General features: G+C 53.6%; 4 protein-coding genes across 4 annotated transcripts; 3 read left to right on the top strand and 1 right to left on the bottom strand.

Annotated features, from left to right (window-relative positions):
- Positions 1-293: 293 nt before the first annotated feature.
- AYO20_11531 (hypothetical protein) lies at positions 294-1,198 on the top strand (the record flags this gene model as incomplete). Its single annotated transcript, XM_022649778.1, has 7 exons — positions 294-300; positions 432-449; positions 508-572; positions 690-761; positions 848-949; positions 1,025-1,118; positions 1,176-1,198. 7 exons carry the CDS (start codon positions 294-296, stop codon positions 1,196-1,198), a joined length of 381 nt encoding a protein of 126 aa, XP_022494242.1.
- Positions 1,199-2,257: 1,059 nt separating this feature from the next.
- On the top strand, positions 2,258-3,011 carry AYO20_11530 (golgi apparatus membrane protein tvp18; the record flags this gene model as incomplete). The annotated part of the gene is made up of 4 exons (XM_022649777.1): positions 2,258-2,294; positions 2,362-2,377; positions 2,559-2,651; positions 2,711-3,011. The coding sequence occupies 4 exons, from the start codon at positions 2,258-2,260 to the stop codon at positions 3,009-3,011; spliced, it is 447 nt and encodes a 148-aa protein (XP_022494241.1).
- A 1,689-nt stretch (positions 3,012-4,700) lies between these two features.
- Positions 4,701-9,317, top strand: AYO20_11529 (hypothetical protein; the record flags this gene model as incomplete). The annotated part of the gene is made up of 1 exon (XM_022649776.1): positions 4,701-9,317. The coding sequence occupies one exon, from the start codon at positions 4,701-4,703 to the stop codon at positions 9,315-9,317; it is 4,617 nt and encodes a 1,538-aa protein (XP_022494240.1).
- Positions 9,318-10,070: 753 nt separating this feature from the next.
- Positions 10,071-11,305, bottom strand: AYO20_11528 (hypothetical protein; the record flags this gene model as incomplete). The annotated part of the gene is made up of 2 exons (XM_022649775.1): positions 10,071-11,057; positions 11,246-11,305. 2 exons carry the CDS (start codon positions 11,303-11,305, stop codon positions 10,071-10,073), a joined length of 1,047 nt encoding a protein of 348 aa, XP_022494239.1.
- Positions 11,306-11,979: the final 674 nt, after the last annotated feature.

Raw genomic sequence — 11,979 nt, 5'->3', positions numbered from 1 at the left:
CAAACAGCAACAGCGCCAGGCGGTCGTAATAGTATTAGTACGAGTAATTAATTAGGATTGGTAAACTTGTGTGTCGGTGGTACCCTTAAGGCCCGCGGGGTCACAAGCACGCCTCTGCTCGCTCTTTTGTATACACATACTCGACTGTTTTCCCCCCTTGCACCAACCACCACTACTGCACGAGCAAGCCCACAAAACTCCAGTGTCTGCGCACCGCGCCCTCCCTCCCCCACCACCAAATTCTTTCCGAATCACCTGTTTGACGGAGATAAAAATCGCAAACAACAGTCAAGATGGGAGGTATGTTTTTTGAGCCCCTCGCAGCCCATCGTCTCGAACTGGCTGGCTTTCCTACCAGCGGGCGCACGTAATATCCTCTTCAGGAACTATGTGGACTAACAGGGAGGTTGATACCTGAAAAAAAAATACAGACTTCCAACAAATCGCCCGTGAGCATTCTTCCTGTCCCTCCCGAGAAACCCTGAGCAGTACACTAATGCGACACAGAGCAATTCGTCGAGTTCTACTACAAAACCTTTGACGGCGATCGCACGCAACTGGCTGCCCTCTACGTACGTTTTTAACAAACCCACTTTGCGCCTGGTCTTCAAGTTGAGTCGGGAGAGGAGGGAGGATGGGAGGAAGAAAAGAGCTATGATGATTTTTCTGACACGACTGTGCGCACACAGAGAGACAAGTCGATGCTTACCTTCGAGAAAGATCCGTTTTTGGGCACGCAGTCTATTCTTGAGAAGCTTACGGTACGTCAACGTGGTGGGCTCTGGTCGGAGCGATTATTACAATGTCCCGGGCAAGCAAGAGTCACTGATGCGGAATGGTATCGCAGAATCTACCTTTCCAAAAAGTCCAACACCGGGTCGACACGACAGATGCGCAGCCATCCAACGAGCAAGGAGGCATCTTGGTTATGGTGACTGGTGCATTACTGGTAGGTCTTACAAAAAACCTCACCTCGATGGCTTCTCGCTGGCGGCGGGGTCACTAATGGACACTACACAAACAGGTCGATGATCAACAACATCCCATGAGCTACGTCCAGACGTTCAACCTGCATCCCGAGGGCGGCAGCTACTTCGTGTTCAACGACGTCTTCAGACGTAGGTGGAATCATTCATGACGAAGCAGGCGTCGAAAATGCTAACAAGTCTCGGTAGTGGTGTATGCCGCAAGTGGATAGATCCGTCGCCGGCACCATAAACGGGTGGTACCGATTCTGGCATTCTGCAAATCGCGGGTCTCGAGCAAGGGTGCGGTGCACACGATAGGTCAACAAGCATAGCAGATGGCGCAGCGTGGACAGGAACGACAGTGTAGGGATTGAGCAGAGAGTAAGGATACGGGAGCGAGGCAGTTGTGATGTGATGATAGATGGGCGCATGGGGGACATAACCACCAACAACAAATTACGTCCAGATGCACGTGCCTAGCAAGCGACAACTTTTGACAAGGCTGCCACAATTCCAACTTCTCCCGAGTCCTTGTAAATGAGTTTCCCGGCTGCCCGAGTGGCCTAACATGGTTTGTTGGCGGTCCGAGACGCCTACGACGCCATACGTGGACAATAAGACTTTGGGACGGTGGAGGTGGTTCTGATGGCGCCACGCGCTCCTTCGGTTGTGGGTGCACAGTCAGGCTGCTACATTTGCGCCTGCATCCCATAAGAAAGGGTTGCTGGAACGATTATTGTCGAAACCCAGAATCCTTCGTCAAAGTCTGAGATTGAGCCGCCGAAGAAAAGGTTCTCGTACCGAGTTCTAGGTACACGTACGGGCATCCATCCAACCTCCTACCAGTAAAGAGGCCCCCTCCAAAATATTATTATTGTGGTCCTCGTTAAGCACCCAAGCAGCTTGCCCTGCGCTAGTCTCGACGCCTACGCCTAGTTACGGTTCATCCCTGTCTCTGCGGTGTTGCACCTGCCACAACATCCCAAGCAAACCAAGTCCGTCATCCGTCGTCGACAACTTTTGATCAGAAACAGACATCTTTGCAACAGCAACAGCAACAGCCCATTCACCTCTGATCCCTCCTATCCCCTTACCTTCACGTCCTACATACAAATCGACATAACGATTCAAGTCAGCATTGCCTCCGCGACGAGCGAGCCAGATTCAAACCGCGCAACAACATAGTTCAGCTGCATTGAAAGAACAGTGCCGTTGTGCCACATCTGTCCTCTTCGACTTCTCAATTCCTGATCTTTCCCCGGGTGTCATTGGGCGAGTAGATATTCACGATGGCGCTCATGGACGAGTTCAAAATGCGCAACTTTAGTGAGTTTCTCTCTCTTTTGGTCGGCGTTGCGACCTGCGTTGGACCGGAGCTGACAGCTGTCCGCAGGCATCTACGGGCAGTGGTAAGAAGTCCCTTGGTCACTCCACGCCTCCTCGCCCACGATCTCTTGTGATCTTTTGCGCATCAGGATCTTTATTATGAAGATATCCACGCTTTTCATCCCCGATTGAACGAATCGTGGGGCACGGCTAGGGGCCGGCTACAGGTCATGGAATAAGATAGGCTGACATGTCTATCAACAGGCTCGGAGTGCTATGCATCATCCTGGGATTTGCCTTGGGTATCGCCAATATCTTCCACTTTAACCTGCTCATTCTATTCAGCATCATCCTACTGTGCGTCTCTCCCCAACCTTCACAAATCACCATGTCGTATGACTGACACTTGAGCGCAGTTGTTCCTCCCTGGTTCTCATCTTCATCGAAATTCCACTCTTGCTACGTATCTGCCCTACATCCGCCAAATTCGATGCCTTTATCAAACGCTTCACCACGAACTACATGCGCGCCCTTATTTACGGCCTCATGTCCCTGGTTCAGTGGCTTAGCATCATCGTGGAAGCCAGCAGCTTGATTGCCGCCGCCGTAGTATTGGCCCTCGCGGGAGCTTGCTATGCACTGGCGGGGTTGAAACAGCAGGAATTTGTGGGAAGCACGACACTAGGTGGACGCGGTGTGGCCCAGATGATTGTCTAGTCGGAGGCTTGTCCACCCTTTCTTCTCACCGTGCCATCTTATCGAGTTCAATGGGACAAAAAGTGATTTGACGATGGTGTACTTCTAGCGGCGCGCATGGACACACATTGGTCGAGCGCGAGGAGTACGGAGTCAATGGGAACGATATTTGGATGACCAGGCGGAGTGTTTCCTAGAGCTCCAAGAATTTTATGACGGTGGTTCATGAGATGCCGCTGATGACAATACAGGAGGCTGGATAGTTATTTGTGCAATCAAGAGGATCCAATTCAGGGCCGGAAAAAAGTGTCTCTGATTGTCCATGTCGCATGAGACGTGAGACTATAAATTCGTCAAGGATCAGAAGGAATGCAGGAAGGGAGGGTGGCCCCGGGTGCCACCTACGGAGTCTGGGAGTATAAGCGTCGCTGTCTCGCTGTTTGCGGAGTCTCACGCCGCTTGAGCAAGATATAATAAGCTCGTCTATCGTATGCAATGCTGCTTAGGTCGTCTTTGCTCTGATTATTATGTCCACTTGCTTTTGGCTGTGCTCGTGTGCGGTCGTGCAATAAACTCGGCTCCGAGTCTGTTGGTCGGGCAATTGAGACAAAGAAGACTTGGTCCCTTGTCTAAAACACCCCTTCAATATCACCCGTCTCTTTCGTGTCATCATGTGCGTCAACAAACCACCGTTTTGGTGCTTATACCTCTTGTGGCTTCACAAGAGTGGGGAGGAGAGACGGGATCGTGATCGACCGGAACTTTGCAACGATCTTGGTCCGCCTGGTACCTAATCCGTCCATTGGTAGGCTGGGGAGGGCGCAGACCCCGAGCGTGGGCACCGACGCAGAAGAAAGGGTACTACTCGTCCTGTACCGAATACTCAAGGGTAGGCTGAACAGTAGTAAGCAGGCGTGGCAGGTGAGCACCGGCACGTAGCCAGCAACCAGAGGACCCACGCTACAGCGAGGGTGGCTTGCCGAAGCTTCGAGGGGAGGCCGTCGGAGGCGTCCTGTGCATCTCTTTCTTATGAGAGGCTGAAGGAACGGCGAGTGAACAAGGCCCTCGTGTGGCGTGCTAAACCAGAACCAGTCCAGCTTCCAAGGCCCGAGATGAAGGCTGTGTTTCGTGTTTGGTCTTTGTTTTCGAGTTGGGGCCCCCAGGACTGGCGGTTTTTCCCCTGCGAAGCTTCGGGCCCCCCAGACCCAAAATGCCTGATTTGCCCCAAATGATGCCCAGACTTTTCCTCTTGGTGTGCTGCTATTCTTTGAATTTGCGGCTGAGGAGCGTCTGGGCCTTTCAAACCTTCGGGGGGTTCCTTGTAGCCCTGCTTTGGTGCGAAGCGAGCAAGCAGCCCCGTCAACCCGTTTAATATTGTCCCCTCTCGTTTCCTGACCTTGTCCTTGTCCCCTGTGCCTAGCCTTGACCCGACCTCGTCAAATGGTCAACTTCGGATTTCTGGCCTGAAAAGTCCCAAAACTCATCCTCATCGGGAGAAAGAAAAGAAAGAAAGGCCAAAACACTTTTCGGGTGAGAAATCGTGACATCTTCTCGACTATCTATCTTATCACAGACCAACAGTGACAAAGTCGAAACAACAAGGCACAAATGAGCGAGAAGAAGAAGATGATGACGACGACGACGATGATGGATTAACCTGAGCAAAGAGCACTCCAACAATGTCGCCTTCCGCCGTTTCTAGCCTAAATCATGGAAGAAGACAGTCGAAGCAGCGCCTTCCTCGATGTTCCCATCACCGAAGCTGAACGCCGTGCTCAAGTTGCTCGGACGGCCGTCAGAGACGACAGCTCCAAGCAACTGTTACCAGAAGTCAGACAACCCTCGCCAGAAGAATCCCAGCAGTCGTCATCGTCGGCGACGGCGACGGCGGCGGCGGTCGATCAACAGCAACAACCACCAGGCCCCGTTCGTTTTCCCTCAATACACGCTCCTCCAGTCGCCAGACAGTATGCCCCGAGATTCTCGCAGAGACCAGGAGTTCGCAATTATGTTCCCATCTCCCCAGTCCCAGAAGAAGACGAACCCGAGTCCATCAAACTCCGCCCGTTCTCGGCTGCCGCTACGGACGATGCCTATCTCCTCCCTTCAACGGGGCCGATGCCGGTCATGTGGACTCCCATCTGGTTGAAGCAGTGGTTTCTGGGTCTCTTTGCTCTTATTTTTGTCGCATTTCTGATCGCGCTAATCCTCCTCTGGCACTTTGATGCAGAGAACGATGGCTTCCATATCGACCCGGGGACGAACCACTATGCCTGGACTTACACGCCTACTGTCATTGTGGTCGTCGTCGTGGCCGCGTGGAGAATGGTGGATTACCATTCTAAACTGGCTATGCCCTACGACGCGCTCCAAGACGGCCCGGTCAAACCGTCCGAAAGTCTTTTAGTCGACTACATCTCGACCTTTCAGCTTGTATCATTACTCGAAGCGTTCAAAAACAGTCATTTTGCCGTTATTGCGTCGGTTACCGGTTTTATCTTATTAAAAGTTGTCACGGTGTTTGCAACGGGATTGGTGGTGGCTCTTCCGACAGAAGTGGTTCAAAAGAGCGCGACTGTGCATGCAAGAGGCTTCAGCGCCGCCTCGTTCGACCCGAATGGTGCACTCGATTCTTCGACGTTTCCGGCTCAGCCGGTGTATGCGTACTATGGCAGTATGGCTCAGGGTGTGCCTTTGGAAAATGGCGTTAGGTTCGATCTGGCATACAGTGCCTTGACAGTCAGCTCTGACACTCCAGTTGGGAACGATGCGATCATATCTGGTGAAGTCGATGCGTTTGTACCCAATATGACATGCAAAACAATAAGTGTGCAGTTGCAGTCTCCGCGAATTGTGAACGACACAAACTCAGCGAGCGCATTTGCGACCTCGACCAACATCACCTTCAACATCAATGCAGGTGATGTGTGCCGCCAACTTTCTTCAGTCAGCGTTCCAGCGGACAACCCCTATACTGAGATTCTCCCGAAGCGCCAGGTTACAGGCACGATGCAGCAGATCTTCTGTGGAGGCACAAATGCCAGTGTACCTGATTCAGATGGCCCGGAAGGACTGTTGTTCACCCTTACCGACATCAGTTATCAGCAGACACTATTCGACAATGCGACTGACCTTGCAGGGGGTTCATTTACCATCGCCAGTGGCGTTTCCAGGATTCTTAACGACATAACGAATGTGTTTTGTGTTCCTTCGTATTCAATGGCGAGGGTCCAGGTTACGAACAACACCCAGCTACTCAACAATAATGCTGCCGTAACGGTCACCTTGAAAGACGGAGACAGCAATAGCACACTCTCGGGATTTTCGGCTTGGAATGCCACCAATGTCCTTTCACAAGCCTCAATTGCCGCACAGGTCCTCTTTGGCGATACCGTTAACGACGACACTATTTCTGATTCGAGTGCTATATTTACGCTCATGGCGCTGACGCAGGGCTCACAAGACATCGCTACTTTGAAAACCCCAGAAACAATGATCTCAGCTGCTCAAGACACGTCCAATGGACTTTTATCTCAGTATGCTCATCAAGTTTTGAGAGCGGTAGACAGCCCCAGTCTGGAGGGGGGAAGAGTGACTCGTCAAGAACAGAGGCTTCGGGTCAACGACGTTTCTGTGTGGACAATGGCTTCAGCATCCGGGTTACTGTTCCTGTTCTGCATTGCCTTGATTTTCATCGCCCCGCGAGCGGTTGTTCCCCGAGACCCAGGCTTTATCGCGGCGGTTGCGACAATTCTGACTAGAAGCACCGAGCTGAATCGATTACTGAGGAAGCAGGGAGCACCGAGCCGTGCGAATCAAAAAGCAGTCCTTGCAGGTTTCGAATTTGGGACAGCCATCGCGACCACTGATTCTGGGACAAGGAGCTTCAAGATTGTCACGTCAGAAGGCGAGCCAGATGAACCGGTCACCAAGCCGTCCATGGATATCAAGTGGTGGGTGCCGATTAGCGCAACCTTTCCATTCTTGACGCTCACATTGATTCTGCCAGCGGGCCTCATTGTGGCGTTGGAGCTTATTCAACGGCAATCGGACGATCATAATGGGTTTTACACCGTCGCGGACGACAAGTGGACGGAAATCTACAGTCACTACATCCCCGGCCTCGTCATGTTGATTTTGGCAGCGTTGATCAATATGCTTGATTTCAACGTGGCGTTGTTCACTCCGTGGAACAACCTTGCCGAAGGAAATGCGATCCACAGAAGATCAGTCCTCAACAACATTCTCGGGAGATCACCTCTATCTGCGTTCTTACAGGCCCTGAGGACGCGGAGCCTCGGTGCCATGCTGAGTATCACCGCCGCGGCCGCCGCGAGTGTCCTTACAGTGATCGCCTCGGGCTTGTATTACGTCCAGCACTTCTCGGTTGAAGGGGCGAGTATTTCGCTTACTCAAGTTGACTCTTTCGATCTTCAGTGGCAGAACAGCTTCTCTAATGACAACGGGGCGGCAGCCATCACGAATCTGATCATGCACCAGAATTTCAGCTATCCACAGTTTACGTATGAGGGTCTCGTGTTCCCAAAGCTGTCGCTGAACAACTCCGCATTGACGACGAATTCACTCACAACAGTGTCTGGGTCATCATCCCACGTGCTACCAGCTGTTCGAGCAAATCTCAAATGCGACGTTCTTCCGAGTGACTCTTTCTCCTTATCCACAGAAAAGGCGGGCGACGGCAGCGCGTACGCGACGGATCAAGCATTCATCACGGCCAGAGCAGCCCTTCCCGACTCGTGTCATCTCGGCGGCTCCAAAGGTACAGATGACTTTGTTCTCTACCAGAACAACTTCGAATTACCGCCAGGTGGAAAGGGAACATTTGCCGGAGCTCAATTGGATCTGTTGTTTGGCGATAATGCAACAACATATGGCAATTATGGCGAGAATCGTGGTCAATACATAAGTGATAATCCTCCTGTTGGTTGTCCCAGTCTGGCGTTCACTTTCGGCCACTTCCAGGTGGACAGCACGGACACAAGTCAAGTGACGACAATGGTGTGCTATCAACAAATCCAGGGCCTCAACGCAAATGTGACCCTGCAGCCAAACAGCACGACCATTGATGCCAGCCATCCCCCGGCAGTGGATGAGAGGAGCATCTTCCTCCACGACAATCCGCTTAGCAACAACAGTGGTGTGAAGACGTTCGATTTTCGCATCCAGAACAACCTCGCTCAGGAAATGACCGTGTTCAACGGCGCGGGTGGCACACCGGCAACCAATCCTTCGAGTACAAACACGTTTGACATCTTCTTCCAAGCAATAATCAACGGCTCTGAGCCCCACGATCCAGCGTCTTTAGCCGGTCCAAACAACCAGGATGTCCTCATTGGCGCAATCAACCGATTTTATCGAATCTATATGGCTCAAACCATCTCGGCAAACATGCGCGGCCCCGTCAACAACCTGGGCACTTCGTCCCGCCTCTTTCGACGCCAGAGCTCTTCCACAATAACCTCGGCGACCACAGTAGACACCCCGCGCCTCGTCCAGGACAAGGACAGCAAACTAATCCTACAGATCCTCCTCGGCATTATGACGGCCTTGGCCGCATCGGCATGGCTGACGACGAAGTTCCGCCGCGTCCTACCGTGTAACCCGTGCTCGATCGCGGGGACCATGTCCCTCCTCGCGGGCAGCGACTTGTGCCACAGCACCGACGACGGCCTGTGCGAATGCTGCGGGAAACCCCGTCGACGGTCGTTTGGATACGACGCCGGCAACAGACCGGAATCAATCCACGCAGGGCCCGACGAGAACAGCGAGGACGCCGACGAACGTCACCAGATCATCTCCAACGGCGCCGAGTGGATGCCCGCGTCCCAGTTCGAAACAGTCTTTGGCGGGAACCGCTACAGTATGGGCTGGTGGCGCGAGCGGCGACTCATAGGCAAGAGACGGAGGTTCGGCGTGGATGTGGGCGCTCGTGCCGACGGCGCTGACGACCAAGACTGGGAGTTGGGAAGTAGGAGACCCGAGGGCCACGGATTCAGCGACTTTATGATGAGGGGCGGCGACCGCGACGGCCGCGGCGAGTACGCGAGATTTGGCGGCCGCTCGCGAGGCGCCAGCATCAGTGACCCGACCACCGAACCTCCTGAGGTGATGGCCATGGGTGGTGCGAGAGCTGGACCTGGACCTGGACCTGGACCTGGACCGACAATAACCATGCCCAGGCAACCCGCGCCGGGGATCTTCGTGACCGACACGGGCCGGACGGGCCAGCCACAGCAGCAGCTCTACCAAGATTCGGGCGAAATAGGCATGCCGGGCCGACGAGGTCCTGTCGGCGGCGAAGCATAGACTTGTTCTTTATCTTGATCTTGACTAGGGGTCGATCTGGAATGGATCTGGGGGTGGATACAACTCGATTCGACACAAGCTCCCTCTTGTCACAAGGGTTTTCTCTTTTTCTTCTTCTCGACCATGTCAATCCATAACGAATGATTTCACCCGATGTTTGGTGTTTTGGCGTTTTTTGGAGTGTTTTGATGCTTGGTGTCTTCTGGTGCGGCTGGGAGGGTGGATATCACTATATATATCTATTTTGTCTACCGTATACCATATACCCACATATACTCCTTCGGTATACCCATCTTGATTCATTTCCATGAGATTACCGTCGATTGCGACGAGGCGCGCTCTCTCCCTCTCTCTCCACACAAGGGAAGTCTATGGAAAAGAAAAGGGGTGGAATTAAGAGGTAGGAAGAGAATAGACGATTCGAGGAAGTAACAACAAAGCTTTTTTGTTCGGGTCAAACAATACATCCCCCCTCGCGATGTACGAGTACCGAGTATATTATCCACTGGGGAGGCTCCAATCAGTATCTCAGATACTCGTAGTTGTAAAGAATGTTTACAAGGTACATGCGAGATCAGGTAGTCTTGTACATCCCGGGGGCGTCCTCTTTCCCTTCTTCCAACGTGCTCCACCCTAGCTAGTCTCACACTGATCATGATCATGGTTCGCGGATGGCCCCTTTGACCCCTTTAAATCAGGTTACCCCCGAAAGAGTCCACATTTATTGTTAAGAAGAAGGCCGAAGGAAAGGCCTCAATAAGTCGCAGCCAGCCTCATGACCAGATAGTCCCCGCTGTTGATGCCGTCGTACTTCTTGCCCGTCTCCTCCCAGGTGCCCGGGAGGGCCTCGATCCAGCGGTCGAAGTTGGGGTTGCAGAAATAGGCGATGCTGTAGCGCGCGGGGACCGTGGCGTCGGGGTCCTCGTCGTCGAGGAGCTCGGCTTTGGGCGGGGGTTGGATCACGCGGTGGTTCGTCGACCGGATCTGGTCGTTGCTCCAGCGCTGGAGCAGGTCGCCCGCGTTCACCACGATGGTGCCCGGGATCGGCGTGGCGCGCACCCACGTGCCCCTGGGGGACTTGACCTCGAGGCCACCAATGTCGTCCTGGAACAGCAGCGTGATGGACCCGTAGTCCGAGTGCTCGCCTGCGCGGACCTGGTTCGGGTTCGCCCGCCAAATGCTCTTCTTGACGGGTGGGTAGTGCAGCAGTCGGAGCGTGTTGTCCCCGCCGTCCGTGTAGCTGTCGAAGAAGTGTTCGTCCATGCCCATGCCCAGCGCGATGGCGCGCATGACATTGACGTGCAGGTCCTTCAGCGTGAGGAAGAATTGTTGCATGTCCCGGGTAAAGGCGGCGCCAGCCTCGTCCAGGTGTGCCGGCCATTGGTTGGGTTTCCCCTCGACGCCCTCACGACCAATCTCCATGGACTCCTTCAGATCCGGGTTGGAGGCACGCAGTTTGGCGATGACATCCGGGTCACTAGATTGCGTCACCTTTTCGCGGCCCGAGGTCACGTAGCCGCGATTGGCGTCCGGGGTCGTCCATCTCAGGGCGTCCTTCTGCTCCTGGGGCCGCTTGAAGAACTCGGCCGACTGGGAGAAGGCGTGCGAGATCTGGTCTGCGGGGACGCCGTGGTTCTGCAGGTACAGGAAGCCTGACGTGTGGAAGGCGTGGGAGATTTGCTCGGCCGTGGCCTTTTTGGCGGCTGGAGACCCATGCAGAAAGGCCCCAAAGTCAATCAACTGGTGACAAGTCAAAAAAACATGGCCTGGTGGTCGAAAGAGGAAGGTGGTGTATCTGAGACTGGAAGAGAAAGGGGCAGGTGGTGCAGAATGTCTGTGGACAGGGCCTCCAATGGCGCGGACTAGTGGGGAGTCTGGCATGCGAAGCACCTCGTCACACGAAGCACGACATTGTACCGAGTACGTACCGGCATGATCAAGTCATCTTGTTCCACACCCTTTTGAGCGACTTCACCCGCTGAACCCATCTTTGCGTCGCAAGGCTGAAGTGGGCCCCAAGAGAGGTTTGATTGTGTACGGGAGGGGTCTTGGATAGGTCCGGATCTCGTGCTCGTACTCGTACTCGTACTCGTTGTGGATGATGCGACCGGGGAGTGTGTCTTTACCGACGACTCGAGGAGATGGATAGGCAGTGGATGTGTGTGTGGATGTTGTTCCCCAAGTTCCGCGACAATGGCGTGACGCTAGCTTGCTGAGTGTGGCCTCCCTTAACGATTCGCAGGACACTTGAAAACCGGGGTATATCTTTCTTCCCACCACGAGAGAACAAAAAAGAAGAGTACAAGACGACTCCAACAATTTATATCTCAGAGTGACTTTCATGCAAGAAGTAAGAGCGAGCGGAGAGGCGGCCGTGGCGAGAGGGAAAATAATGAGAGACGATGATTGGGCAGGAGCCAGATAAGGAATCGGGGGCTTAGTGGCGGAGGTGGCCGTCGACCCTCCGTCATAATCATATCGTCGTCGATGGCCATGATCAGGTCACTTTTTCTCGTACTTGTATACCAAAATACCAAAAACAGCCCACACCACGAGAACGAAAAGAGCTAGGAACAGAGAGGGGAGGGAATCTAGGGATACACGACACGATCTTGACATCACACCGCAACACCACCACCACCACCACCACCACCACCACCAC

Source organism: Fonsecaea nubica, assembly GCF_001646965.1.
Source record: "Fonsecaea nubica strain CBS 269.64 chromosome Unknown Scaff163, whole genome shotgun sequence".
In the NCBI taxonomy this organism is placed as follows: domain Eukaryota; kingdom Fungi; phylum Ascomycota; class Eurotiomycetes; order Chaetothyriales; family Herpotrichiellaceae; genus Fonsecaea; species Fonsecaea nubica.
Note: the sequence above shows the minus strand (reverse complement) of the source record. Positions and strands in the feature narration are given on the sequence as shown.